The 24,376-nt window shown below is 33.9% G+C and overlaps 4 protein-coding genes across 5 annotated transcripts; 2 read left to right on the top strand and 2 right to left on the bottom strand.

Moving 5' to 3' along the window:
• Positions 1–205: 205 nt before the first annotated feature.
• Positions 206–1,950, bottom strand: LOC103862763 (OVARIAN TUMOR DOMAIN-containing deubiquitinating enzyme 5). Its single transcript, XM_009140455.3, has 3 exons — positions 1,808–1,950; positions 1,313–1,402; positions 206–1,233 (listed from the first exon to the last, which is right to left on the bottom strand). The coding sequence occupies exons 2-3, from the start codon at positions 1,390–1,392 to the stop codon at positions 342–344; spliced, it is 972 nt and encodes a 323-aa protein (XP_009138703.1). The 5' UTR covers positions 1,393–1,402; positions 1,808–1,950; the 3' UTR covers positions 206–341.
• A 247-nt stretch (positions 1,951–2,197) lies between these two features.
• LOC103862762 (glutaredoxin-C11) lies at positions 2,198–5,710 on the top strand. Its single transcript, XM_033290861.1, has one exon. The coding sequence runs from the start codon at positions 5,140–5,142 to the stop codon at positions 5,449–5,451; it is 312 nt and encodes a 103-aa protein (XP_033146752.1). The 5' UTR covers positions 2,198–5,139; the 3' UTR covers positions 5,452–5,710.
• An 8,436-nt stretch (positions 5,711–14,146) lies between these two features.
• LOC103862758 (glutaredoxin-C14) lies at positions 14,147–15,081 on the top strand. Its single transcript, XM_009140451.2, has one exon. It carries the CDS (start codon positions 14,521–14,523, stop codon positions 14,827–14,829), a length of 309 nt encoding a protein of 102 aa, XP_009138699.1. The 5' UTR covers positions 14,147–14,520; the 3' UTR covers positions 14,830–15,081.
• Positions 15,082–20,464: 5,383 nt separating this feature from the next.
• Positions 20,465–23,541, bottom strand: LOC103862757 (protein TRANSPORT INHIBITOR RESPONSE 1). Of its 2 annotated transcripts, XM_033290812.1 has the most exons (4): positions 22,759–23,541; positions 21,746–22,238; positions 20,828–21,658; positions 20,465–20,768 (listed from the first exon to the last, which is right to left on the bottom strand). In XM_033290812.1, exons 1-3 carry the CDS (start codon positions 23,223–23,225, stop codon positions 20,840–20,842), a joined length of 1,779 nt encoding a protein of 592 aa, XP_033146703.1. In that variant the 5' UTR covers positions 23,226–23,541; the 3' UTR covers positions 20,465–20,768; positions 20,828–20,839. The 2 variants fall into 2 exon arrangements, with proteins under 2 accessions (XP_033146703.1, XP_009138698.3); XM_009140450.3 differs by having other exon boundaries at positions 20,465–21,658; positions 22,759–23,538.
• Between the last annotated feature and the right edge of the window lie 835 nt (positions 23,542–24,376).

The raw sequence follows: 24,376 nt of genomic DNA, 5'->3' as shown, positions 1-24,376 counted from the left end.
TGATATAAGGCCATGTGTCTTATTTTTCACCATGATTGACTTATAGCAAGCACACTTATGATAATAATCACAAGAGCATAGATTCTTCATCATATATTCTCCTCCACATCTCTAGAACTGTCTTCCCAAATTGGCTCCAAGAACTGCCCAAAGGCCATCATCGTAGTATGTTATCTTCTCCACAGAACTGCTACATTGGTGTTAATGTAATGAAAACTTGGAACTGTATTAGAGGACAGAGTATGCTTTCTCCAGTTGCACAAAGGAAAAATTAAAGTTACAGGGTAGCCAATAGATCAAGAAACATTAAAGATACAAACAAAAGTAGTCGTCAAAGCTCATCATCCAGTCATGTTCTTGACGAGTACGACGGAGTTATAATGTTCACCGAGTCCAAAAGCATGCCGGTGATACGATAACATGAGGCTGGAGTCATTACTGGACTTATACTCTTTGCCCATTTCAACATCAGGAAATGATCCTGAAAACACCATTATGTGTTTCCTCAAGCAATGCGTCAACGCCCCTAGCTCCAGCTGACCGCCCCAAGCCGCCGTTGACTCGACTTCTCTGCAGTATTTCTCAAACCGCTCCTCCGCAGACTCGGACTCAGACTCGGTTTCTGATAAGAAGAACGGGATGAAGTCTGTTTTGTGATCTCTCATGTACGCAGCAGCCATTTCTCTTAGCTTCTGGTACGTGTAAGGAGACGCACAGCCCGAGAGATTGGCGAGCTGACTTTCTACAGCTCGGTAAAGGCAGTGCCCGTCCGGTTTGATCTCGCTGACGGTTAGCCCCAGGGGTTTAAGCTTCTTCTCTAGCTTTTGGTTCTCGACCATACGATCACTCGTCACGTTGCTCTGCTCTTCTTTGATTCTCTGCTCTCTATCCGCCTCTTCTTTGGCTCTTTTCTCGCGTCTCTTCACGCTCTTGCTCGGCTTTGAGTGTTCTTGCTGAGCAGTGATTGAGACTCCGGCGATGGCTCTCACCAAAGTGTCGATATCTCCTTTCTTCTCATTCGTCTCGTCCTTGGAGATGTTGCCGCTGCTGCTACTAGTGCTGCTGAAACCTTGTGAGGCGAGCTCTTTCAGCTGTTTCTCCTTGAGCTTGGTGGAGAGTTTGGAGATGTCTTCTTCGACTTGCTTCTTCTTAGCTTTCTGCTCGGCTTTGCTTCCTTTGGCAGCAGCCTTTTTCAACTCAGTCTCCTTGTTCTGTAGTTGTTTTATCTCTTGCCTAACAGTATAACAAACATCATCATCAACAGTAGTACTTCATAGCTGAATAAAACTGAAACTAAAGGTGGTGGTGTTACCTGTGCCTAGCAAGCATCTCATCGACCGTTTCATGTTGCTCCATGGTGGTTTCATCCTCGGATACATTAGTCTCTGCCATTTAAGGAAGCCTAACAATACACCAAAAAGAGAGGCTTAAACGTAAAATACGAGCTCAAATTTTAAGAGCAAGGAACAATAATTAGAACCACCAGAAAAAAAAAAACAATGACTTAGTTCCAGTATCAGTTTGGTCCTAATTTTTAAAATAAGACAATAATTAACACTCGGCGTAAACAAAACAAAAAAACTCATTATATGAAGAGATTCTCCAAAGCATAAACCAAGACCGAAACACATTGACCAATTCAATAATCTTCTACCAAACACTAACAAAGAATTACACGAGAGCCGATTTGTCTTTTTCATATAAAATAACGAGGCTTTCAAATTACTCCAAAATTGTAACATACAGTTCTAACTGAATTAACGGATTCGACTTGCAAAAGAGTGATACAAGGATCCAGAGTTCGTACCTTTTGATCGAAGGAGAAGAACTCAATTTGTGAAATTAGGGTTTACTGCAAAAGAAAAGAAGGATTTGTCCGAAATAAAATATAATATAAATGGGTTGACAAAAAAAAAAAATAATATAAATGGGCTATAGAAGTAGCAAAATCAGTGCAGACTATATTTACTGGACCTTAAGGCCCATTTATATCAATCAACTCAGATTTTTTTTTTCTTTTTTGACAAGTAGACTTTTATATTCTGCCTCAACTCTAGCTTGGACTTTTATTAAAAGTAAAAAAGAATCCAATCTATGGATATGGTCTATAGGTGAGACGAGACCTAACAAATAAATATCAATACAGAACTTGTTCTGAAAGTTACAGAAATCTTATAATTAACCATATGATCCAATGTTTTTTAATCACAAAATATGTTACTACTTATTATTATAGGAGAAATATATTTAAAAATGTATTTATGAAAAGTATAAAATATATGAAAGGATTTTTAGTTATCATTCTTAATATGTGGTTTACTATGATAGTATTAGGAGACGCAACACTTATCTATGTAGTTTTCGATTCACTGATAGTGGGGAAAGATTTATTCACCTATTTGTGTAGGTGAAGATCTTTTAAAAGAATATCAATCAGTAAAGACATATATATATATATATATTTATATAAATATGAAAAGTGTTCATATGTTTCACCTGTATGCCTAAAAGACTGATTCGTGTATGGCCAAGTGGAGATAGTGTCTCAAACTGTAGGTTTGGTTCCTAAGCATCTTACCCACAAAACTCATAGAAAAGGCAAGCTCCACCCGTTATTTGATCACATCGAACAAAATGTTACGTAGTTTATAAATATTTTATACTCCTATATGTAAATATGAATCGTATAAAATCTATACCTATAAACTTTGAATATAGGTAATTGTAATGATTTACTCGTCAAAAGAACAGTGAGACATTCATCTTGTAATATTGTATATAGTGGTAAAATTAAAGAATAAAAACATTTGTAACTAATTCCAAACAAAAGAATTCATTAGAAAGTTGAAAGATAACATGAACAGAGTATTTTACTGTGATTTCAATTATCTAACCCAAACAAAACATTGTAAAACTAGATCCAAAGCGGTATCTAGAGGACTGAACATATCCAATGGCTCGTCTCTTCTTTGTCTTTTTACAAATGTCAAACCCCGTTCCATTTGAATAAATTTATCGTTTTCTAGATTTCAATATTCGTAGAAAAATTCAGTTTCAAAAAAAATATATATATATTCGTAGAAAAAAGAAGGAATATATAAAGAAAACTTTTAGATATTGAATGGGTTACAGTTGAAACAAGACAAGTAGGCGACACATGGATAGTATCTTCATTTACACACACATATTACATATTACATATAGATGGAATCATTGACAATTCTTCTTTTTTAAATAATTGACAATTGACATATACATTTACAGATTCTTCTATACATTCTCTTATAGGTAAACATATTATACGATGGCTGTGTATGTTTGTGGAGTGGGGTCAGATATGGATAAACTTCTTATCTCAGATTTTTTCAATGTCAAAGATGACGCAACAGTCACCACCAAACACTTCTCAAGTTTAAAACAATTTAGGTTTTAGTTTATAATGTAGCCACCTTGAAACATTAAATGTATAAACCCCTTTATTAATTGTTTTAGTTGTAAAACGCAATGCATATACATTGAAATAGCCCTATTAGTCTATTACAAAATTCATGCATCTAGAAATCATTATTTTAGATAGATTTTGTCGTCCACGTATAGAGCAAATACGAGATGATTCTGTCTAGAAGTGGCTTTTTCTTTCAGGTACTTAGGCTTTAAATTATGATCATGACAATGTTAACTATATTATATCATTCATATATTAATTAACACCAAAAACGCATAAAATTCCCCTGTTTTGCATGGCACATTACCGCAAATTATTAACCTTCCACGTTTTCCACTTTTTTTTTTTTTTTTCAAACCTTCATTCATTCATTTAAGAAACTAAAGTTCATCAGTACTAGCAATCTCAGAGAGACTGTTAGAGAGCTGAAACAAAGCGTTTTTTGCCAGCCTATCAGCCGTTTCGTTACAAACACGAGAAATAAATCGAAACGAGATAGAGTTGAAGGAATCACTCAACACGCCAATGTCATGAAGTATCCCTCTAATAGCAACCACAGCCTTGTTTCCTGTGATTATATCAATAAGACTTTTTGAATCCGATAAACAGATCACGTCTTTGATGCCAGAGAAAGCAGCCTTTGAGAGGCCTGCAAGTAACGCTAACGCTTCTGCTGCTAGGGCTGAGGCAATATAGCGTTTTGTCTCGGTTCCTTGGAAGCGGTAAGACCCTGCCGAGTTCGTACAAATCCAGCCAAGTCCACCTGCAAGAGAAGAAGCATTCCAGGCAGCATCCGAGTATAATATGCTAGCAACTTCCGGAACCTGATAATGAGAGTTCGAACTGACGTTGTCTTTATTTGAAACAGAGTTTTATTTTCGGGGAGGCAGAGACTCTTGCCATTCCTTCGCTGCTCTAATCGCTTTTGTTAACATCTCTGTTTCTGAGAAAGACTTGTCTTCGAACAAGAACTGATTTCTGCTAGTCCACAAGACCCAAAGTAACCATGGGTATAAGGGTTTAGACAGACCTGTTGGTGGTAGATTTGTCATCCGGGAGCACGATATAAGGAGGTCCTCCAACGAGTTGCAAACTGCTCGAGATGGAATTGCCATAGCTGGTACCAGGTCCCAGACTTTCCTCGCTATAGGGCACTCAAACATCAACCTTCCACGTTTTCCACTATGACCTCAAAAAGAAAATATAATTATAGATTAATGATTTGGGTATGTGATGCTACTGCCTGCCACAGACCGAAAGTGATATATAAGTCATATCTCTATTATTTTCTTCTTACAAAATAATACGCATTATAATAGATGGCAAGAGACAACTAATAACACCTATAATATAAATTAAAAATCAATTAAAAACAGTAGTCTCCATCAGACAAAATCATACGAGTAAGCATTTTTTTCTTATCCAAAATTCTATCACAAAGAACTTAGCCTCTTTGTAGGAAATTTGGTTTGTGGGACATTTCAATTACAATATATATATTTCGAGTGGGGTACTATATCAATTATATATTATCCAGTATATTTTTACATAAAAGCCCGAAATAAAATAATCTAAAATCTTCCACAATAACCATTATAAATAACAGCTGATCCAAGCACATGTACAACACAACATAAGCCTTTCTTATTCCCAAAACAAACACTTCACTACTAACTTCTGTTGTTCAATCGCAAATGGAGAGAATAAGAGATTTGTCGTCGAAGAAAGCAGCAGTGATATTCACAAAGAGCTCATGTTGTATGTGCCATAGCATCAAGACATTATTCTACGAACTAGGGGCTAGTCCTGCGATCCACGAGCTAGATAAGGACCCCGAAGGCCGTGAAATGGAGCGTGCCCTACGTGCGCTTGGCTCATCAAACCCGGCGGTTCCAGCTGTTTTTGTCGGAGGAAGGTACATCGGATCATCCAAAGACATCATCTCGTTCCACGTGGACGGGTCGCTCAAACAGATGCTTAAAGACGCTAAGGCCATATGGTTATAGCCTTCCAACCAACGTACATGCTATATATATATATGATGTCGATAATCAATGTGTTAAAAACACATATATTATAAGTATATAGATATAACCGGGAGGAAGCATAGATGTTTTAAAATGCTTTGCTTCCTTCGCATGGATGTGATTTTATTACAAGTGTACCTTAAAGCATTTGTGTAACACTAGTGCTAAATTCCACATACGTGAAGATAAAATAAAGTCTTAAATCATATGATTAGTGTATCATTTTGTTAAAATGCTACTGATTTGATATTAGTATTTTTATTGTACAAACGAATGTATATAAATTTAACAACAGATGATCGAGATATATATAGTGATATGATAGATCGATGAAGTGACAAGACAAGAGATGATTATCAAGAAGGAATTATACACGTAGACGAGTAATACTATCGGATCGCTTATCTTCGGTGAATGAAAAAAAGGAGAATCTTAAACACAATTGAAAAGCTTCACCCACAAGGCACTGGAACATAGAACAACGCTAACCAAAACATGTGGTCCGTGCGAAAATTCACGTCCTACAACCTTATATCTTATTAGGTTTTATTTAATTGTTAGATGGTTCCAAGAAAACAAAATTTGTTAGATATCGACTAGAACATCACCAGCGGTTAGTTTCTCAAGCAGGGTGTCTTACTACTATTAGGGGGCGTTAGTGGGATAAGAATTTGTAGTTATTGTTAAAATTTTCAAATTACATTGTTATTGATAGGTGGATTCTATCATTTTTACTAAAATATAGTGTTATTGGTTTGATGATAAGTATAATAACTTAAAAAATCTCTTCTTATTAAAAAAAAAAGTTTTTAATGATTCTAAGTTTCATCAAACCTAGTGTTATTGGGAATTGATAATTTTACTTATAAAACAAAACTTTAAAAATCTTGCATATTTCTTCTAGATTCTTAAATTTCTTAAACTATAATCTTTTTATAAACTTTTAAAATATGAAAACTTTTTAGAAGTCTTTACAAATTGAACAAATCTCTTGGATTTTAGAATCAACCAACTCTACATAAATTCTCTCCCACTAACCATTTTTTATATTAGTTTTTAAGATAAATAAATTACATAATTTAAAGTAAAAACTAGAAATATACCAACAAGATATAAGTACATGTTTTCTAGTTTCTCAAATTGTCAAGAACGGCTCATTATGAGGAGACGATTCTCCCTATAGTTTTTTATTTTTTTCCCACTATCTATTATTATATTAATTTTTTATTTGAGAGACTCATGGATAAATAAATATAATTTGGTATAAATATACCAACAAGATAAATAAACAACCTCTACTGATACTCTTAAAATAAGTCTATAGATATATGCTATATTTATAACAAAAAATTGCTAGGTTTTTATAATATAGAGAAATTAGGTCGTATATACACAGGTTTTGTCGAAATTAGGAGAATACCCCATCCACTGTTAGACTTTTTTTAATACGAGAAAACCCCTACAGACCTACAGCCACACTATCATGTACTCTTATACTAGGTGTCAGAGACTAGGATCATAGCCCCCTATTACACACACAACACTTTTATCAAAAAAGACATCGAGGGTAAATGAAAAGCCATCAATTACAATGTTTAGTAATTATTTGGTTTGTGAAAAGTCACGCTCTCTCATTCCTCTTTTTTCCTGAACCATAAAGAATTTTTTTATATTTTCATTCCAGAGATTTCAGAGATGTTATTAGTCTGTGTAATGGAGGATTTGCAGTTGCCGAAACGCATATTTGCTTACGGGGAAGAACCTGTCGACAAATTTTTTATACTGAACACAAGTAGAAGAGGTTTGAATCCATAATCGATGCTCTAGATCTAGAAGAGGTACACTTTTTGTGGAACACAGCGTTTAGGAAGATCAAATCACAAGCCGAAAAGCCTTCATTCTACAAGCGTTTTGGACAGAGTTTGTTAGCTGCATGCTAAGAGTGAAGAAGAAGTACGATATATGGCTGATGTGATTCCCAAAAAAGAAAAAGAGTGAGATGTCCCACCACCCTCTCCTGTTTCCGTTCGTTACTGTTTTAAACCAACTCATGCTAGAGAGTTAGATGAAGAAGCTGAGGTTAGCAATGTCAAACGTAAATTCCAAGGGAATCAGTAGGTGTCAATAATAATCTTTTTCATTATCCTGTTGAAATATCCGTAATGTTTATATGGTAGAGTAATAGTTATCAAAGTGGATGTAATCTCATAGAGTTCCGCCTAAGATATATAGTATACGTTACTGATCACTAGATTTGTTTATAATCTTTTCAGATACCATATTAAACTATCTTTCAAGTTACTATAGTAGAGGCTAAGGTTACCAATTAAATGTTATCTCGGAAAGTAACCTCTAAGAATACTAGTATACGCTTCATATCATATTGGTTATTACCTTGTTAATAAGTTGTGTGTATTTTGCAGAGTGAGGTGATGTGTATGTGAATGAGGATACTATGCACTCTCCAAAGGACCTGGTCTGGATGATGTAGTGGAGGATGAGGCTGTATACGAGGTTCCCGCAAAAAAATAATTGGTAGGTAAAATGTTATAAAACAGTTCAATTAGTTGATACATGTTTGGTTAGTTGTTATAGAACTTGTTAACACTTTTTAAAATGTTAGTAATATGTTAAATAATAGTTGTCGTTACCTGATAAATAGTATGTTAGATGCTACACACAAGGTTATAGTTAACATATAAAAGATTGGGTATGAAGATTTATATGAAATTTAACATCGATGAACAACATGTGTTAGTTTTAGTTAAAGTAATGTGTTACCGCTAATCATAGTGTTATATATTTTTGCAGCTCTGTCGGACCTATGATCGCAGCAACAAGTCTCTCTTGTTAGACATTGTGTAATTCTTCATGCATCTTGTGAACTAGCAAGTCGTTGGAGAAACTGTTGCTAGTAGACATCTTTAGATTCCTCATGTAGCTTGTGGACAATTATCATATTTGTTTCATATGTATATCACACCAATGTAAATAGTTACCTATATATATATATACTAATCTTTTTTACCAAAAAAAAAAATATTAATCTTAATGATACTAGTTAAATACTTGATAGCAGTGCGGTTGTCAATTTTATTATTAACGCATTAACAAAATACCATATATCTAACATTCTATTGTTAACTGCTTACAAGTATAATAAAATTACCCTTAAGACAATGTTAAAATCATTTACTACAATATTTATGTTTCAGCTTTTTCTCTAATTTTGAAATTAATATTGTCTCTAATATATTGCAGTACTATCTTTACTTGGTAGACACTAATTTATTCAATAACCAAATAAGGTCAATTCATAGCAGTTAACAATGATTAACTTGCAAGTAATACTTCTTAACATAAAAATGATTCAAAATATGCAATGATCTTCAAGCATGTGTAAGCTACTAATTATAAACCTAATCATTAAGAAACCCACTACCAACCCACAATATATCTAACATTCCATTGTTTCCTCCTAACAAGTATCTTATCAGTTAACTTTATAATATGTTACATTACACGTCCAAGATATTATAACAGTTAACTTTGTTATTATCATATGTGAAATATGTTGCTTCGCGAGAGGTTCGGCGGAATCTTAAGCTGTGTTAAATCCTCGAAATAAAATTGATTATCTTTTCTGCTTATTTCGACCTTACTGCTACTGATAGGTAATGCGAGGGTAAAGAGCATGATGAAATTAAAGTATTTATTTAGACATCGTTGTAGGATTCATTGTGAAATCATTGTGACAATACCAGGATAAAAAGATGCTTATTTAAGAAACATTATTAATACACAAAGAGATAAAAGAATAATAGATCAGTTGCTGAAAAGTTATAAGCAAAAAGCCGAGAACATCGACAATCATGGAGGAGAAATGTGAGAGAGGTGAGGAGTAATTTATTAAATAACTACAATTTTGTGGTAGATAAGGAAGAAGATAGCTGGCGACCTACATCTCCCTAGAAAGCTACGAATGTACTATAAAAGATCAAACCAAATCTATCTCTCCCCACCTTTCTAGCTTACGTGTCTCTGCTTTAAGGATATTTTGGGCAAATCATACATAAGTTGCTACAGAGTTCACGGGTTCTTTTTGCTTTCGGGTAGTTCCCTAATTTCGCTTCAACTAAGGTATAATTGGCCAATACTCTCTATAATATATATATATATAATAACTAAAATTAGTCGTTAAGACAACTGAATCTGCAATCCCTTATATATTAAAAGATAGGGAAAATTGGAAATATAGGACACTTTGAACTTTGATTTGTCACAATAAGATTTTGTTTAAGTTTTGTGTCTTATTAAGATTTTAATTAATGTTAATACGATTATACCCTTAGATTATTGAAATTTTAATTTAATTAAAATATAGAATGTTTATTAATTAGATTTATTTATAATTGTTTTTACATTAGGGATGGAAAGAAAAATCAAAAGCATTAAAAGTTACGTAATTGTGTCTGTTTCATTTTTTCTTCTTCCACAATTCAAGGCATGACATTTTTTCACAAATACCTTTATGAGGTTTATGTTCTCATCTTCTTCTTTATCTTCTCAGATTATTGTCTCCATCTTTACTTGATATCCTTCTTAGCCTCTTTGATTTCGCATTGTGTCATGTGAAGATGGTTTATAGCATCTTCGATTTTATTTCGTATTTGATTTGATGGGTGATTTTCTTTTGTTCTTGATTTGATCCTTTGTTAAAGGCGGCCATTAAATCGGAGTCACCAAACTTATTTCACGTTTTTAAGTTTTGAAAGCTTGAAACTGGAAGATACATGCTAAATCTACAAATTTAAACCATACCCAACAAAAAAATGCAAAAATAATGGACGAAATCAATCAAATAAAGCATGGCGGCTCTGTAAAAATATCTCTGTAACCCTAAAAACAGTCGAGGAAGATGATGACTTATTTACGGTTATGCCATTAATGAAAATAAACACTAAAAAGAGCAAAATGCACTTCTTGGGGATCGAACCTGACAACCGGGCAACATAAACCTACCCAATTCCCACTAGGCGGCTTCAATAAATGATGTTCTCTATACAAATCACTATGTAATATAAACAATTTTCTGAAAATTGAAAAACAGTGTTTAAAATTAATCCCCGATTAATCGGTATTTAGTAAAGATATTTAAAAAAAATGGAACTTCCATATTTTTGGTTTAGACTAAATTTATTAAAGATATTAAATAAAATATTCTTTGAGAGATTTATGATATATTTAGTTTAGATTCAGGAAACATTTTCAACTGAATATGGAAGTTTCCATATTTTCCGGATTTACCTAGAATATGTATACTACCTACGCAGAACAAAATATAGTAGGCGAGAAACATATTCTTCTTTAAGGCATCATATAAGGTAAAAGGCAGAACAAGTTATGTAACATAATATAACCGACCTATATCATTGAGTTGTGGCTATATATCGTTATCAAACTGTAGGTAGACCGAAGACATCTTTCTTGATTATAACGAAATCAATTCTATTTGTGCTAGATTATACAAGAAATGTTAGTTTACAGTATATACCCTAGATATATCTATGTTTAAAACTTAGAATCGGACATATAAACTAGGTAGATTACCAAAATGAGTTTTCTAACTGTACCTAGAAGAGAAAATAAAATATGATTCCAATTTTTTTTTAAAAAGTTTAAACATATATATTGTCATACTTATGTTTCCAACACTTATCATATTTTTTTACATTTTTAAAATTCAAGTTACTATTTTTCTCATTAAAAAAGGGTAAAACATGTCCAAAATTGTCAAAAGTATGAGAAGTCTTATTGTGACAAACAAAAGTTCAAAGTGTCCCATTTTTCCAATTTTCCCAAAAAGATAAGCATTACAACATTTTAACTATGACACATGTCATCACTAGAATGTTTTTTAAAGTTTCTAGAGAAATATGGTTGTCCATTAAACATAGACTATATACTTTCATTGAGCTAATCATAAATTAATTAACAATCTATAATTAATATTTTTTTATTTTTTCCTTAAATAAGCTACGAAAATACCAAAAGTTAATATAATATATATTTGAAAATTAATGATTTTAATAATAAAGATTTGACAACAATTTGTATATCATCAATTATTTTGTTTAGTACTATATTATTAAAATAAATTAAACAATTATATTAACCATATAATAAAATTTTAGATTTTTTCGTATATGTTATATTTTGAATTTTAAAAATAACTATAAATTACGAAAACTGTTAAAACTCTCACATGAAAAAATTTGTGATAAATGATTTACAATTTTTGAAATTGAGAACATAATATTTTAATTTTGAAATTTGCATTGAATTTTCAAGAAATATTAGAAATTATTAAAAATACTAAAAGTCCCACATTCAAAGTTTTGTTATTAATGGTTTATATTTTTTTAAAAAAAATACAAACGATCATAAAATCATATGATTAGGATATATAATCATATTAAAAATATACTATATACCTCTGTTAATATTATTTTAATTTAATTACATACAATACAAAATGGAAAAAAAATTGTTTAAATGTAACCACAAAATAATTGTAAATAAACAAAATTGATTTTCTTAATTTATGTATATATGTCAATTTAGTTATACACGTGACAGTTAATAATTTTTCAATTTTTCAATATATATTTATTAATTTGTTCCAAAATATGTAAAAAAATGTTAAACAAATAATAATACATATAAATAATGTGTATATAAAATATTTATTCCGCGCAATGCGTGGATTTTAAACAAGTATTTTTATTTTTTGAAACACTTTTAAACCAGTACTTTAGTACTTGATATCTTAAGTAAAAAATATGTAAGACGGATCTCATTTGTTTGTTTGCCAGCCGTTTACACATATACAGTTACGTCTGGGAAGAGAGAGAGAGAGAGGGTGAGAGCAGAATCAAGCATGAGTGTGTATAGACAAAGAATATTTGTCTTTAGGCAAGTTGGTGGTAGGGGACAGTTAATAACAGAATAATAAATCACTAAATAATTACATATATAGTTGATAGATATGCAAATATTATCACCGAAAGCTAGATCGAATCCTGTTTTGGTTATACATTCTTCTCTTTGGCCCATAAGGATTCGATCAATGAGCTAGACACGAGGTAGAAGATCCAGCTCTGAACAAACAAAACAGCCATGTTGTCGTCATATCTAATCATAAATACGAATGATAATTAGAGAAATACACGAACAGAAGGATTTGATCATAATTAAAAGATTGTGCAGACTTTGTTGACATTGAAACCACGTACTATATGTAAAAGTGTATTTCCTTACTGTAAGTTTATTAGAACATGGTTAATGGAGATTCTTAGGGTGTAGTTCTTAGCGAAATATATATCGTCTAACTGTAGGAACCATATTTATTATTTACTATAACAAGACAATGTATATATTAAAAAATGTCAAACATAAACCAAACTATAATAACAAATTAAAACGATAAATAGTATTTGGAGATTCCAGACTAAGTATATTTTCTTAAATTTTTAGTTTTTTATAGGATAATAATTTTATAGGAGTAAGATTTTTATGATACAACTGTGGTGTTTGTATCTTCCAATATCAAAAATGGAGTATCGAATCAGACTGTTACAAATACTTTCTGACACAAAAGAAGGAAACTGTAAGAAAATTGTTGTATTTTAAGATTATTTGAAAAAGAAACGATGACTTGGTTATATATACATACCCCCAGAGGTATAAGCTCAAACGTCTAACCAATAAAAAGAGAATCAACTCAATGACAATTACAAGAACTGGTTTTGAAAATGTTTGTGTTGTTATAAAGCTAATTAAAGAAATATTGTATTTATCGATCAATCAACATTATAACAAATGAATTTGATACAAATAATAAACTAACTGGATGTCATTTGTCAAAATCCAGAATCCCAAAACTAAAGTTTGGAATGGTTAGTTAGATATTTTACATATATAACTTCCTAAACTATATATAATATTCATTTTGGATTATCTATTTACACTCAAAACAATTCAGAATTTATCAAATGAATACATTTTCCCAGATAGTGTTTCTGGTGATGATTATATATAAACATGTAAACATCCAAATGTTTTCGCTTATAAACTTACCATCACTAGTAAAAAGATAAGTGGGCTGTTGAAAAAATAGTTATGTGGCGAAAATTTGAGCGAAAATTAGAAAACCCTCCCAAATTTTTCAAGCCAGACATAAGCCATCCTTATTTTTTATCTTTTTGGCAAAAAATACGTATTTGCTAAATACATTCGTCCACAAAATTCTGTTCACGAAATTTAGTATACGCTTTCCCATCCCTTTAGTCTATGGAACTTGTCGACTACGAAATTACAAAGTCGACAAGTACAAAACAAACTTACCTAATTTAACTGCTGCGTCCTTGTGCATCGTTACTATAACTACTAATGTTAATCTTTCATTATCTTTGAGATTCGTCGTAAAGTGCATCAGATACATAAGCATGCACGCAAACAACGCGCGTATGCTTCATTCGCTGGCGTTGAGATCCACTAATGCGATACTGTTCACTTCTCTCGGACATATATATATTCCAAAGTCATTACAATATGTACGCAAACACCTCTCGAATCGTATGCTTTATTATTATTATTTTTTTTTGATATGTATGCGCTTTATTAATTATGATCCTTGCCTTCTTCAATACTGTAGATGCTACATAAATCGTTTAGTTTCATCATTTTTATGCAACTTGTACATTCATACAGAACATTAAAAAAATTGGCATTTTCTCGGAAAGCTGCTTTAATTCTTCGTAAGGAATCTGTTTTTTTTTTCATGTTGAAAAAAAAGGAAAGAAATAAGTTCTTTTTAAAGGGGAAAAAGAGACTAGTCCAAGGGATCTTGCACTATACTTGCCTTCCTATAAATAGCCCAAGCAGACCATCAAATTTTCTAACGAAACAAAGAAACATAAACCAGAGCTAATTAAAGATACATAAGTTCTCGATCTTTGGAGGGAGCCGTCAGATCAGAATCTGATCATGGACAAGGTGATGAGAATGTCATCAGAGAAAGGAGTTGTGATCTTCACCAAAGACTCATGTTGTCTTTGCTACGCCGTGCAGATCCTTTTCCGTGACCTTAGGGTTCAACCAACCATCCACGAGATCGACAATGATCCTGACTGCCGTGAGATAGAGAAGGCCTTAGTCCGTCTTGGCTGCACCAACGCTGTTCCTGCTGTTTTTGTCAGTGGCAAGCTGGTGGGTTCGACCAACGAAGTCATGTCGCTTCACCTAAGTGGCTCCCTTGTTCCATTGATCAAGCCGTATCAGTCATTTCATAACTAGAAAATGAATGGATCCTTAAGAAAAGATAATTGGTATGTTGATTAGATAGTAAATAATGATGGAAATATTACACGTAAATGTGTATCATGTTCTTATATATATAGCTAATTTTTATATTTTGTTTTGCTAATCATGTCAGAAACATTTAATTAGCTAGCTTTGTATTTTCCAGCTTAATCAATCAGTGGATGTACTGATGTGTTATCTATTGTAATGGAGAAACTATATATCATATGTTATGTTGCTTTTCGTTTTGAGTTTTGCCTATCGTCTCTGAATGGTTTCAGTGAGAGCACTAAACGTCGACTAAGGGGGCGACTGGTTTTCCCGCTACCACCCGCAAACGCAGCTTTTGCGGTTGGTAGCGGTTGTCGGCGGTTTGCAACAATCACTCAAATCGCTCTAAACCGCTTCAAACCGTTTCAAACCGCTCTGAATCTCATAAATTCAAAAGCTGGCTCCAGCTAGCGTTTGCGGTTGCGGGCGGTTGCGGGAGGGTAAAAAAAATTTCTTTTTTTTAAAACAATATATATACAAAAGTAAAAATATTTAATAAAAACTTTAAAATTGAAATTATGAAAATATTAAAATATATCTATTATATTTTAATTAATAATATAAAATTTTATAATAAAAACAATTTCAATAAATTTTCAAAAATTAAAATTATAAATTTCTAAATATAAATTTTATATTTAATATAATTTTATGATTTTTGATATTTTTTATAATTATATTAAATGTAAATATTGTTAATTTATTATTTGACTATTACCGCATTAGGTAGTTAACCAGTCATAAGTCACCCGCAAACGCATCAATTTTTAACCGCAGTACCAGTCGTACAAATCTCTTAAAACCGTTAGAAACCGCAACCGCCCACGTCCACAAACTCCCGCAACCGCAACCGCAACCGCTGCGTTTGAACCAGTCAGGCCCTAAGGGTATGACTGGTTTTCCCGCTACCATCCGCAAACGCAGCTTTTGCGGTTAGTAGCGGTTGCTGGCGTTTTGCAACAATCGCTCAAACCGCTCTAAACCGCTCCAAATCGCTCCAAATCGCTTTGAACCTCATAAATTCAAAAGCTGGTTCCAGCTAGCGTTTGCGGTTGCGGGCGTTTGCGGGAGGATAAATTTTTTTTTTTTTCCAAAACAATATAAATACAAAAATAAAAAAATTCAATAAAAAAATTAAAGTGAAATTATAAAAATGCTAAAATATATCAATTAAATTTTAATTAATATTATAAAACTTTAAAATAAAAATATTTTCTATATTTTTAAAAAATTTAAACTATAACTTTCTAAATATAAATTTTATATTTATTATAATATTATTATTTTTGATATTTTTATAATTGTATAAAATGTAAATATTATTAATTTATTATTTAACAGCTGCTGCATTTGGTAGTTAACCAGTCATAAGTATCCCGCAAACGCACAAATTTCTAACCGCAGAACCAGTCGTACAAATCTCTTAAAACCGCTAGAAACCGCAACCACCCGCATCCGCAAACTCCCGCAACCGCAACCGCAACCGCTGCGGTTAAACCAGTCAGGCCCTAAAAATGATATCAGATGTAGTAGTTTATCACATGGATACCATAACAAACAAAACAGAAAAATATAGTATACAAATTATCAGAACAAAATAATAGATATTTATGTATCAGAAGTTAGTCCGAAGATATTTTGTCTGGGGAAGTTTGTGAATAGAATGTGGGTCCCACAGAATGTCAGTATCCAAAATAAATAAGACATTAACGACTGAAAAAAGAAAGGGAAAATTCCTTAAAAATACACAGACTAATTTTCATTTGCTAATAAAATACACAAACTATTTTGACTCCCCGTTTAATACACGAATTAATTTCCGTTGCCTATTAAATACATAAACTTTCAAAATTCACAGGTTTTACACATAGTTTTAGACGGCGTTATCTATATTTAACGGAGGTGGAGACGACGTTAGTGTTTAATTAAACATGTGCTTAATTTATGAAAAGAAAATTCTTTAAAAATACACGAACTAATTTTTATTTGTTAATAAATACACGAACTAATTTTCATTTGTTAATAAAATACACGAACTATTTTGGATCCCCATTTAATACACGGACTAATTTTTGCTTCTCATTTAATACACAAACTTTTAAAATTTTCAGATTTTACACATCGATTTAGACGACGTCAACTATGTTTAACATGATTTAGTGGATGTCAACTATGTTTAACAAAAGTGAAGTAGATGTTAGTGTTTAGTTAAACATGTGGTTAAACTGCGAAAGGCAAATTCTTTTAAAAATCCTTCTGATAGATTATATTGGTAGTTTTCTTCTTCATAACACTTGCATAGTGTAAATTAACTTTGATTGACAAAAAATAAGAATCGGAAACTAATTCCAAAATCAGAAACTCGTTTAAAATTACGTAATTTTAAAAATGACGAAGAAAACTAGGTATACCTAGTTTTCTTCGTCATTTTTCATGACATGGAAATCATCTCCACTTTGAAGCAATATAAAATGAAATCAAAGCGAAGAAGAAGAAAAGGAACAGAGTTTGATGAGTAAAAGAGGTTGGAATAGATTAGGGTGTCAAACTTGAATTGATGCTAGCTTGAATATAAGTATCAATCGATTCGAGAGGTTTTGGTTGAGGGTGAGTGTGCTTTTCACTTTTAACCATACGTTTAGTTAAAACTAAAGTCATTTCTGTTATATGTAGTTGACTTTGTTTAAATCGATGTGTAAAATCTACAAATTTTAAAAGTTTGTATATTAAATAGGAAACAACAATTAGTTCGGGTATTAAATGGGGATCCAAAATAGTTTGTGTATTTTATTAACAAATGAAAATTAGTTCATGTATTTTTAAGGAATTGTTTTTTCATAAATTAGACACATGTTTAATTAAACATTAACGTCGTGTTCACTTCCGTTAAACGTAGTTAACGCCGTCTAAAACGATGTGTAAAACCTGCGAATTTCAAAAGTTTGTGTATATAATAGACAACAAAAATTAGTTTGTGTATTAAACAGGGATCCAAAATAGTTCGTGTATTTTATTAGCAAATAAAAATTAGTCCGTGTATTTTTGAGGAATTTTCCCAAAAAGAAAAAATGACTGCTTGATTTTTGTCAGTATTGGTACTTTATATATGTGAGCTGATGAAACGTGACTGGTGAATTATGATATAGAAATATAACCAGAGAGACTGACTGTAAACAATGTCTCGCAATTACGTCACTTTGATTTAGCCGTGATATATCAAAATTGAAAATCTTAATTTCATGGGAATGTTTAGTTTATTTCATCTTTCGATCAAATACAAAGAAAAAACGTGAAAAATAAATATTTAAATCTGCAAAATAATTGTTGTTAGTTCTTGGAACAATTAATTCTCCATGCTCACTTAATAATAAGCACACACCAATCTTTCATTTTTCTTAAATTTTCTTTTCAAATAATAAGCACACACCTATCTTTCACTTATCAAAAGAAACACAAATACATAAAGCATAAAACCAGATTAAGGACAATATATATTTGCACTTAGAATTAATGTGTTATTCTCTTATGTATTTTAACTGAATTTATTTAGAGCTCAACATAGTTACTTGCACTTAAAGAAGCTCCATAATTAAGTTTTGTTTGTGATTATTTTGGTGGTGTCAAAAAAGGAAAGGTGGAAAAAGAGGAAGGGCTTTGCGAGAGAAGTGGAATACAACTTCCGAGTTCTTTGGGGGATCTAATCTTGGAAGGGAGAATCTAATCGATCGGCAAGGAACGTGGAACAACAACCTTCACTTGCTGTCTTTGTCAGTAGGATTCAAAGATTCTTAGCTTTGAGAAAAGCAGATCCTCGATCTATTCATATGCATCATCAGTCATCACACAGTATACAATTATTCAACTTTATTCCAAGGCATCCCAACTTTTTAAATAATGGACACTAGTTAATAATACTACTGAACACTCTATTTTATTCATATTCACAACCACCGTTTAGCGTCTCTAGTGTATTTCTAAAACATGGATAAGTAGTCAATGAGATTATGGGCTAAACAAAGTTAATTGGGAGCCCTAAAATCTAACTTAGCAAGTAATAAAGAAACTGAGCAAGGGGTAGGGGTGATTATTCTATTTATCTGACTTATATCATATTATTTTGGTTTGATATCAGTTATCAGTACAAGAAAATTTATCAGGCTGAAGTCTGCTCGAATTCCAGCGTCTGCATGGGGAAATACTTTTGCAATACCTGCAAAAATTTTAACGATGTGAACTTCCAACCCTTTCTTTTTAGAAATTTATTTACAAGGCAAGTAAATCTCCTCCATGTTGCGTGCCATTCTTATTGTGTTTGCAGACCTCATGACTGGAATTTGTAGCTGAGAGATGTGGTGTACTAAGAGTTGATGGGCGTGTCACAATTTATTTCTTTGCCGGAGCTGTGGTATGTACTCTTTAACAACTTGCATTTGTTGGGATTCTATTTCAGATACATTGGTGGTGTGTTTGCGACTTGTCTCCATCAACTGCTCTCTAGGAGCATACGAATCTATTCCACTGGTGACAGTTTTAGTGTAGGGTTTGACTTCTTCTTGGTAAGGTAGGATCTTTTGAATTTCTTGCTCATAGAGAATAGGTAAACAGAAACACCTCAAATTAAAAGAGGAAGAGGGATGAGAAAAGATGCGGGTCACCATGGCTTTTAAGCCTGGAATGTCAACTGCTGGAACCTCGCAGTCCTATATGAGCCACTCAACGAACCAGAGTAGAGCTGTTAGCGCTTCTTGAGCGATGAGGTTTTGAAGCCAAATCTGACCAGTACAGTACTTGAGTCATACTCACTGCTATTTCATTTGCCACTTGGTTCCTTTCAACCACAACATGATTTAGACTCCAGAAGTCAAAGGTTTGAATTGCAAGTCTAGTCACCTAAATGTTTGCGCTTGACCATGGTCCGGTTGGTTACATCAACTACGGTTCATCTTATGAAGCGTGGAACAAGGGGAGCTAATAAAAATAGTTGAATATGGGCCATATCATATATAGTGCATTAAACGACTGAACGAGATAGGTAAAACCGCATGTGCTGTGTATAGTTTTATAACTCTCCTATCATTTGATAAGAAAACAAAATTACTGTGTTAGACAAGATAATAACGTATGAAAATTGATACTCAAAGATAAGCATCTTATGCGGTGACAACAAAAAGAAATATGCAAAATATCACCGTGTTAAATCATATGATATTTACTGCATTTGGACCTCATGGATACCAAAAAAAAATGAAAACCCATGTATTTTTTAGGTCACAAAACAGAAATATGTTGTAGACTATGGTTGTTTGGCTAATTTTCGAGCTACAGTTGACGATGCTACAGTTTTAGTTGCCAAAATATCAAAACTAATAGCAAGATTCTCTTTGTTTCTATCTTTGGATTCTCTTTAGTCTTTACCCTCTAGTGACAAAACTGTAACTATTCTTCTGGTATATAAGAGCACCATTAGGATATCCATTAGGGTCTAGGGCCCCTGAGATCAAAGAAATGTATGCTGTTCCTTTAACCGAATAACCTGCACACGTTTTCTCTAACCGGGCAAATGAAATTGGCAGAGACAGAGATAAAAAGCATATTGAAAAGGATTAAAAAAACATGAGTCCAAACAAATAGTACAGTTACATGTTTGACAATTGTCTCTTAAAAAATCTCTCATCGTCCTCTGAACAAAACTAATAATACCCCACCAGAATCTCTCAGTAAGTAAGACAAACAAACATACAACAAAGGTCTCTCGGATCTCTTTCTCTCTATGTCCTCCCTCTCTCTTCACTTATTCATTGCTCATTAGCTTGGTAGTCATGTGAAGCAGCTCAGGATTAAATTAATGGAGAGCTCTCTCTCTCTCTCTCTCTCTCGTGTTCCTAAACTGGAACAATTAGAATATGGGCGACGATGAACAAGGATTGATGAAAAACTGTACCTCGTTTATTTGTTAGTAGTGACCATTTCCCTGGCAAACCCTCATGGTTGAGTGTTGTTGGTCCATGTTCCAGACGAAGCCAGGCATGTCAAACCGAGGACCCGCCACTGTTCGGTATATGAACACTCTCTCAACAGGGCAGCTCTCCGGTCTCGAGTCCGGCGGACCCCTTTCATCGATGACTTCCACATTGAGCTTTGGCATCTTCTGTCCTAATAACTTGCAGGCTCCAAAACTCACCGAGCAAGAAGACATCCAAAGAGATCGCATTGTCTCCAGCTTCGAAGCATTGGCCAATAGCGCCTTGTCTCCAAACGGGCAGTCCCTTATCTCTAGCTTCCTCAAACTATCGCACCCTGACAACACATGATGCATCCCCAAGTCACTCTCTCCTGCAAACGCCACTGACAGCATCTCCATCTTCTTTGCATATGTCCCAATGTATTCGAAAACCTTGTCGGTCAACAACCCCGATAGGGAGAGCCGCCGGAGATCTTTGCAGTGCTCTACTATGGCTCCAAATCCCACATCCAGTGGCTCTAGAGTCATATGGTCGGGGGCTTTCGGCTCGATGATGCACAAACGGAAGCGGGTCATGTTGGGACGGTTCCTAGCAATGGTTACCAACGCATCATTGGTCATTTGACGGCAGAAGTAGAGAACCGACTCGAGTTTTGGACAGCCCATAGAGACCGAGACAAGCCCTTGTTCCGTCAATGCAACGTTTGCCTCCATGACAAAAGGGTCAGACGGAAACACTCTCAGCTCGCGGAGGTCCTTGCAGGTTGAAGCAAGCACTTCAAGACCAGTATCCTCGATGTAATCCAACACCTATGTCAATAAGTCATACCACCAATTAAATAAAAAGGCACGGTGTCTACGTAAATTATGTTGCTCATAATGTCAAACTAAACTCACCCAGAGACGCTGCAATTTAGGACATTGGCTAAGAAGCTTGACAAGATCATAACTCTGAACCGTCGCATAACTCAGGTTCAAAGTAGTAACCCGACAGCAAACGGAATAAACAGCTGGAAGATAGGCAGGAGCAGCATCCCAAAACCCAGATAAGCACTTCAACTTCTTGCAGCCAGAGAGAGCCACAGACAAATCAGAGAACACATCTGGACGCACATCAGCAGTGTAGCCACCGGTGCCAAATTCCTCAAGCTGAGGCGCTCTTTGAAGTAAAATAGCCAGTTTCTCGAGAGGAACAGCTCGGTTAAGCTTGAGAGACTTGAGAGAGGGACACCTAGTCACCAGCCTTTCGAGAGCAGAGAAACTGAGCTCAGAGGATAAGCAAGAGATATTGAGCGATACCAAAGAAGTGTATGTGTCTGGGAAATGGCTAAGCCAGTGGCCGCTAACATCGTCAACATCACTCTCACGCAAATCAAGCTCTCTCAGATTCCTGCATAAGAATCACACAATTAGTAATCATATTAACCCATTTTGCACACATCAACATGGAAAGCAAAAAGAAAAAAAAGACCCAAAAATTAAGAATCAATAACCACTAAAACGTTTACCAATTATAAAGGAAACTAACTGTTTCAAACTTGCATATTGATGCAAATACTTCTAAAAATTTATCTTCAAATGGTATATTACTACTTTTAGTTAGAGAGACATTGTACGAGATGGTAAAACAAGCAGAAGTAAGGGAATAAAAAGCTTAAGTAAGGTAGTAAAAATAAAAGAGAAAACAAAAAAGGTAAAAGAAAAGGGAGGAATGGCCAAAATGGCTAGATCTCTCCCACCACTTCAGTAGATTCAGTGAGAGCGAATAACCCAGGAATAAAGATAACTGCTTCCGTCAACAACAAAAAGTTTATTTACATATCAAATTAAACAAATTGTTACTAACTATAGCCTCTATAACTAACTGCCTAAGACAATAGAGATGATAAGTTAAGTTAAGACAAAAGAACCTGCAAGAGGCGGCGATAGCAGCGAGGCCATCGGTGGAGAAGCCTTCGCAGGAAGAAAGCACGAGAACCTTAAAATTCTTAAAGGACTTAGCGATGAGCTCCAAGCACTCGTCGCTCACCACCATCCTCTTCAGCCTTATCTCCTCCAGCCACGTGTACGACGTCGACATCGCCTCTATCCACGGGTACACGTACCCTCCCCACCCCTCCGGCACCAAATTGAAGTCCGCGAAGTGCGGCTTCCCCTTCAGCTCCACGGATCTCAGCTTCGGGAACCTCCTTATCACCGTCCCGGGGCTCACCGCGTAGCAGTTCCCGACGAAGACTTTCCTCCTGCACCACCGCTCGATCTCGTACCACGACTTGCACACCAGGGACACCGAGTTCCTGTCCTTGTCCAGGTGTATAAACGAGAATACGTGCTCGAGGACTTCTTCTGGAAACGATAACGACACTCGCTTATACATTATATAGAAAAAAAAAAAAAAACTCGAGATCTTTCGATTGATAGTGAGGAACAAAAATTGGGAAAGGAGTTTATATATGGGAGGGATAGATCTGAGGCGCCATTAACGGAGCGATGAAGATGCAGAAGAAAGAAAGGTTGGGAGGAAGATGAAAGAGAAGGAAGAAGGATAGGGAAGGGAAGGTCAAGCTAAAAAAGCCAACTCTGGTTCGGTTAATTCTTAACCATGGTCAGACATCTCCATGTGACCCTTTTCGGTGATTGTGATTGTCCTTCGCGATCTTGCCACGTGTTCTTGTTAATTCGAATGGTAGCCGTTGGATTGAATGGAAGCGGGAGATTATCTTATCAGATGAGGGCAGCCACACAAAACGGGAACGATGGAAATGGATGTTAACACTGTAAAATGGCTTAATTCAAAGGAGATTTAGATTATTTTATTCGGGTTAAAAATTATTTTAAGTGATTAGTGTTAATTACACAAGTCTAGTTGTTTTTTAATACAAAATCAATAATCAGTAGTTTGGAAACCATTTTTGAAAAATTGTATACGAGGGTTGGTTGACCATAAGTTATAATTTTATGTTTTTACTGTCAAGTTTAAGAGATTGATTTATTTAATATAAATTTTTTTAATGTGGCTTTGTAAAGCATACTTTAATGTAGCTTTGGATGTTACAATAACCCACTGTAAAATGGCTTAATTCAAAGGAGATTTAGATTATTTTTTCGGGTTAAAAATTATTTTAAGTGAGTAGTGTTATTTACACAAGTTTAACACTACTCACTTAAGAGATTGATTTATTTAATACAAAATCAATAATCAGTAGTTTGGAAACCATTTTTGAAAAATTGTATACGGGGGTTGGTTGACCATAAGTTATAATTTTATGTTTTTAGAGTAGAGTTTAAGAGATTGGTTTATTTAATATAAAAGAATTTAATGTAGCTTTGTAAAGCATATATTTTGTTCGAAAGATGAAGCATTCTACAAACATTTTTCAATTTTTAAAATATTCTTCGTTGTAATTTTTTTTTAAATAATCTTTATATGAGTCTAAACCAAACTTTGGTAGTGTCAGACACTTACAGTGATGTGGTGGTCTTGTGAGGAGCAGATGAAGGTTTTGGGTTGAAGATGGTTTCAGTTTA

The sequence above is a fragment of the Brassica rapa genome, chromosome A04 (assembly GCF_000309985.2).
Source record: "Brassica rapa cultivar Chiifu-401-42 chromosome A04, CAAS_Brap_v3.01, whole genome shotgun sequence".
In the NCBI taxonomy this organism is placed as follows: domain Eukaryota; kingdom Viridiplantae; phylum Streptophyta; class Magnoliopsida; order Brassicales; family Brassicaceae; genus Brassica; species Brassica rapa.
This window is presented reverse-complemented; position numbering and strand designations above follow the sequence as displayed.

Excerpts from the sequence above, each read along its gene's own strand:
- LOC103862763 (XM_009140455.3), bottom strand. The coding sequence starts at position 1,392 with ATGGCAGAGACTAATGTATCCGAGGATGAAACCACCATGGAGCAACAT. Across the intron at positions 1,234-1,312 it reads GAGATGCTTGCTAGGCACAG|GCAAGAGATAAAACAACTAC; the intron begins GTAACACCACCA and ends TTATACTGTTAG.
- LOC103862758 (XM_009140451.2), top strand. The coding sequence starts at position 14,521 with ATGGACAAGGTGATGAGAATGTCATCAGAGAAAGGAGTTGTGATCTTC.
- LOC103862762 (XM_033290861.1), top strand. The coding sequence starts at position 5,140 with ATGGAGAGAATAAGAGATTTGTCGTCGAAGAAAGCAGCAGTGATATTC.
- LOC103862757 (XM_033290812.1), bottom strand. The coding sequence starts at position 23,225 with ATGTATAAGCGAGTGTCGTTATCGTTTCCAGAAGAAGTCCTCGAGCAC. Across the intron at positions 22,239-22,758 it reads GCTATCGCCGCCTCTTGCAG|GAATCTGAGAGAGCTTGATT; the intron begins GTTCTTTTGTCT and ends ATTCTTATGCAG. Across the intron at positions 21,659-21,745 it reads CTAAATTGCAGCGTCTCTGG|GTGTTGGATTACATCGAGGA; the intron begins GTGAGTTTAGTT and ends TTATTGACATAG.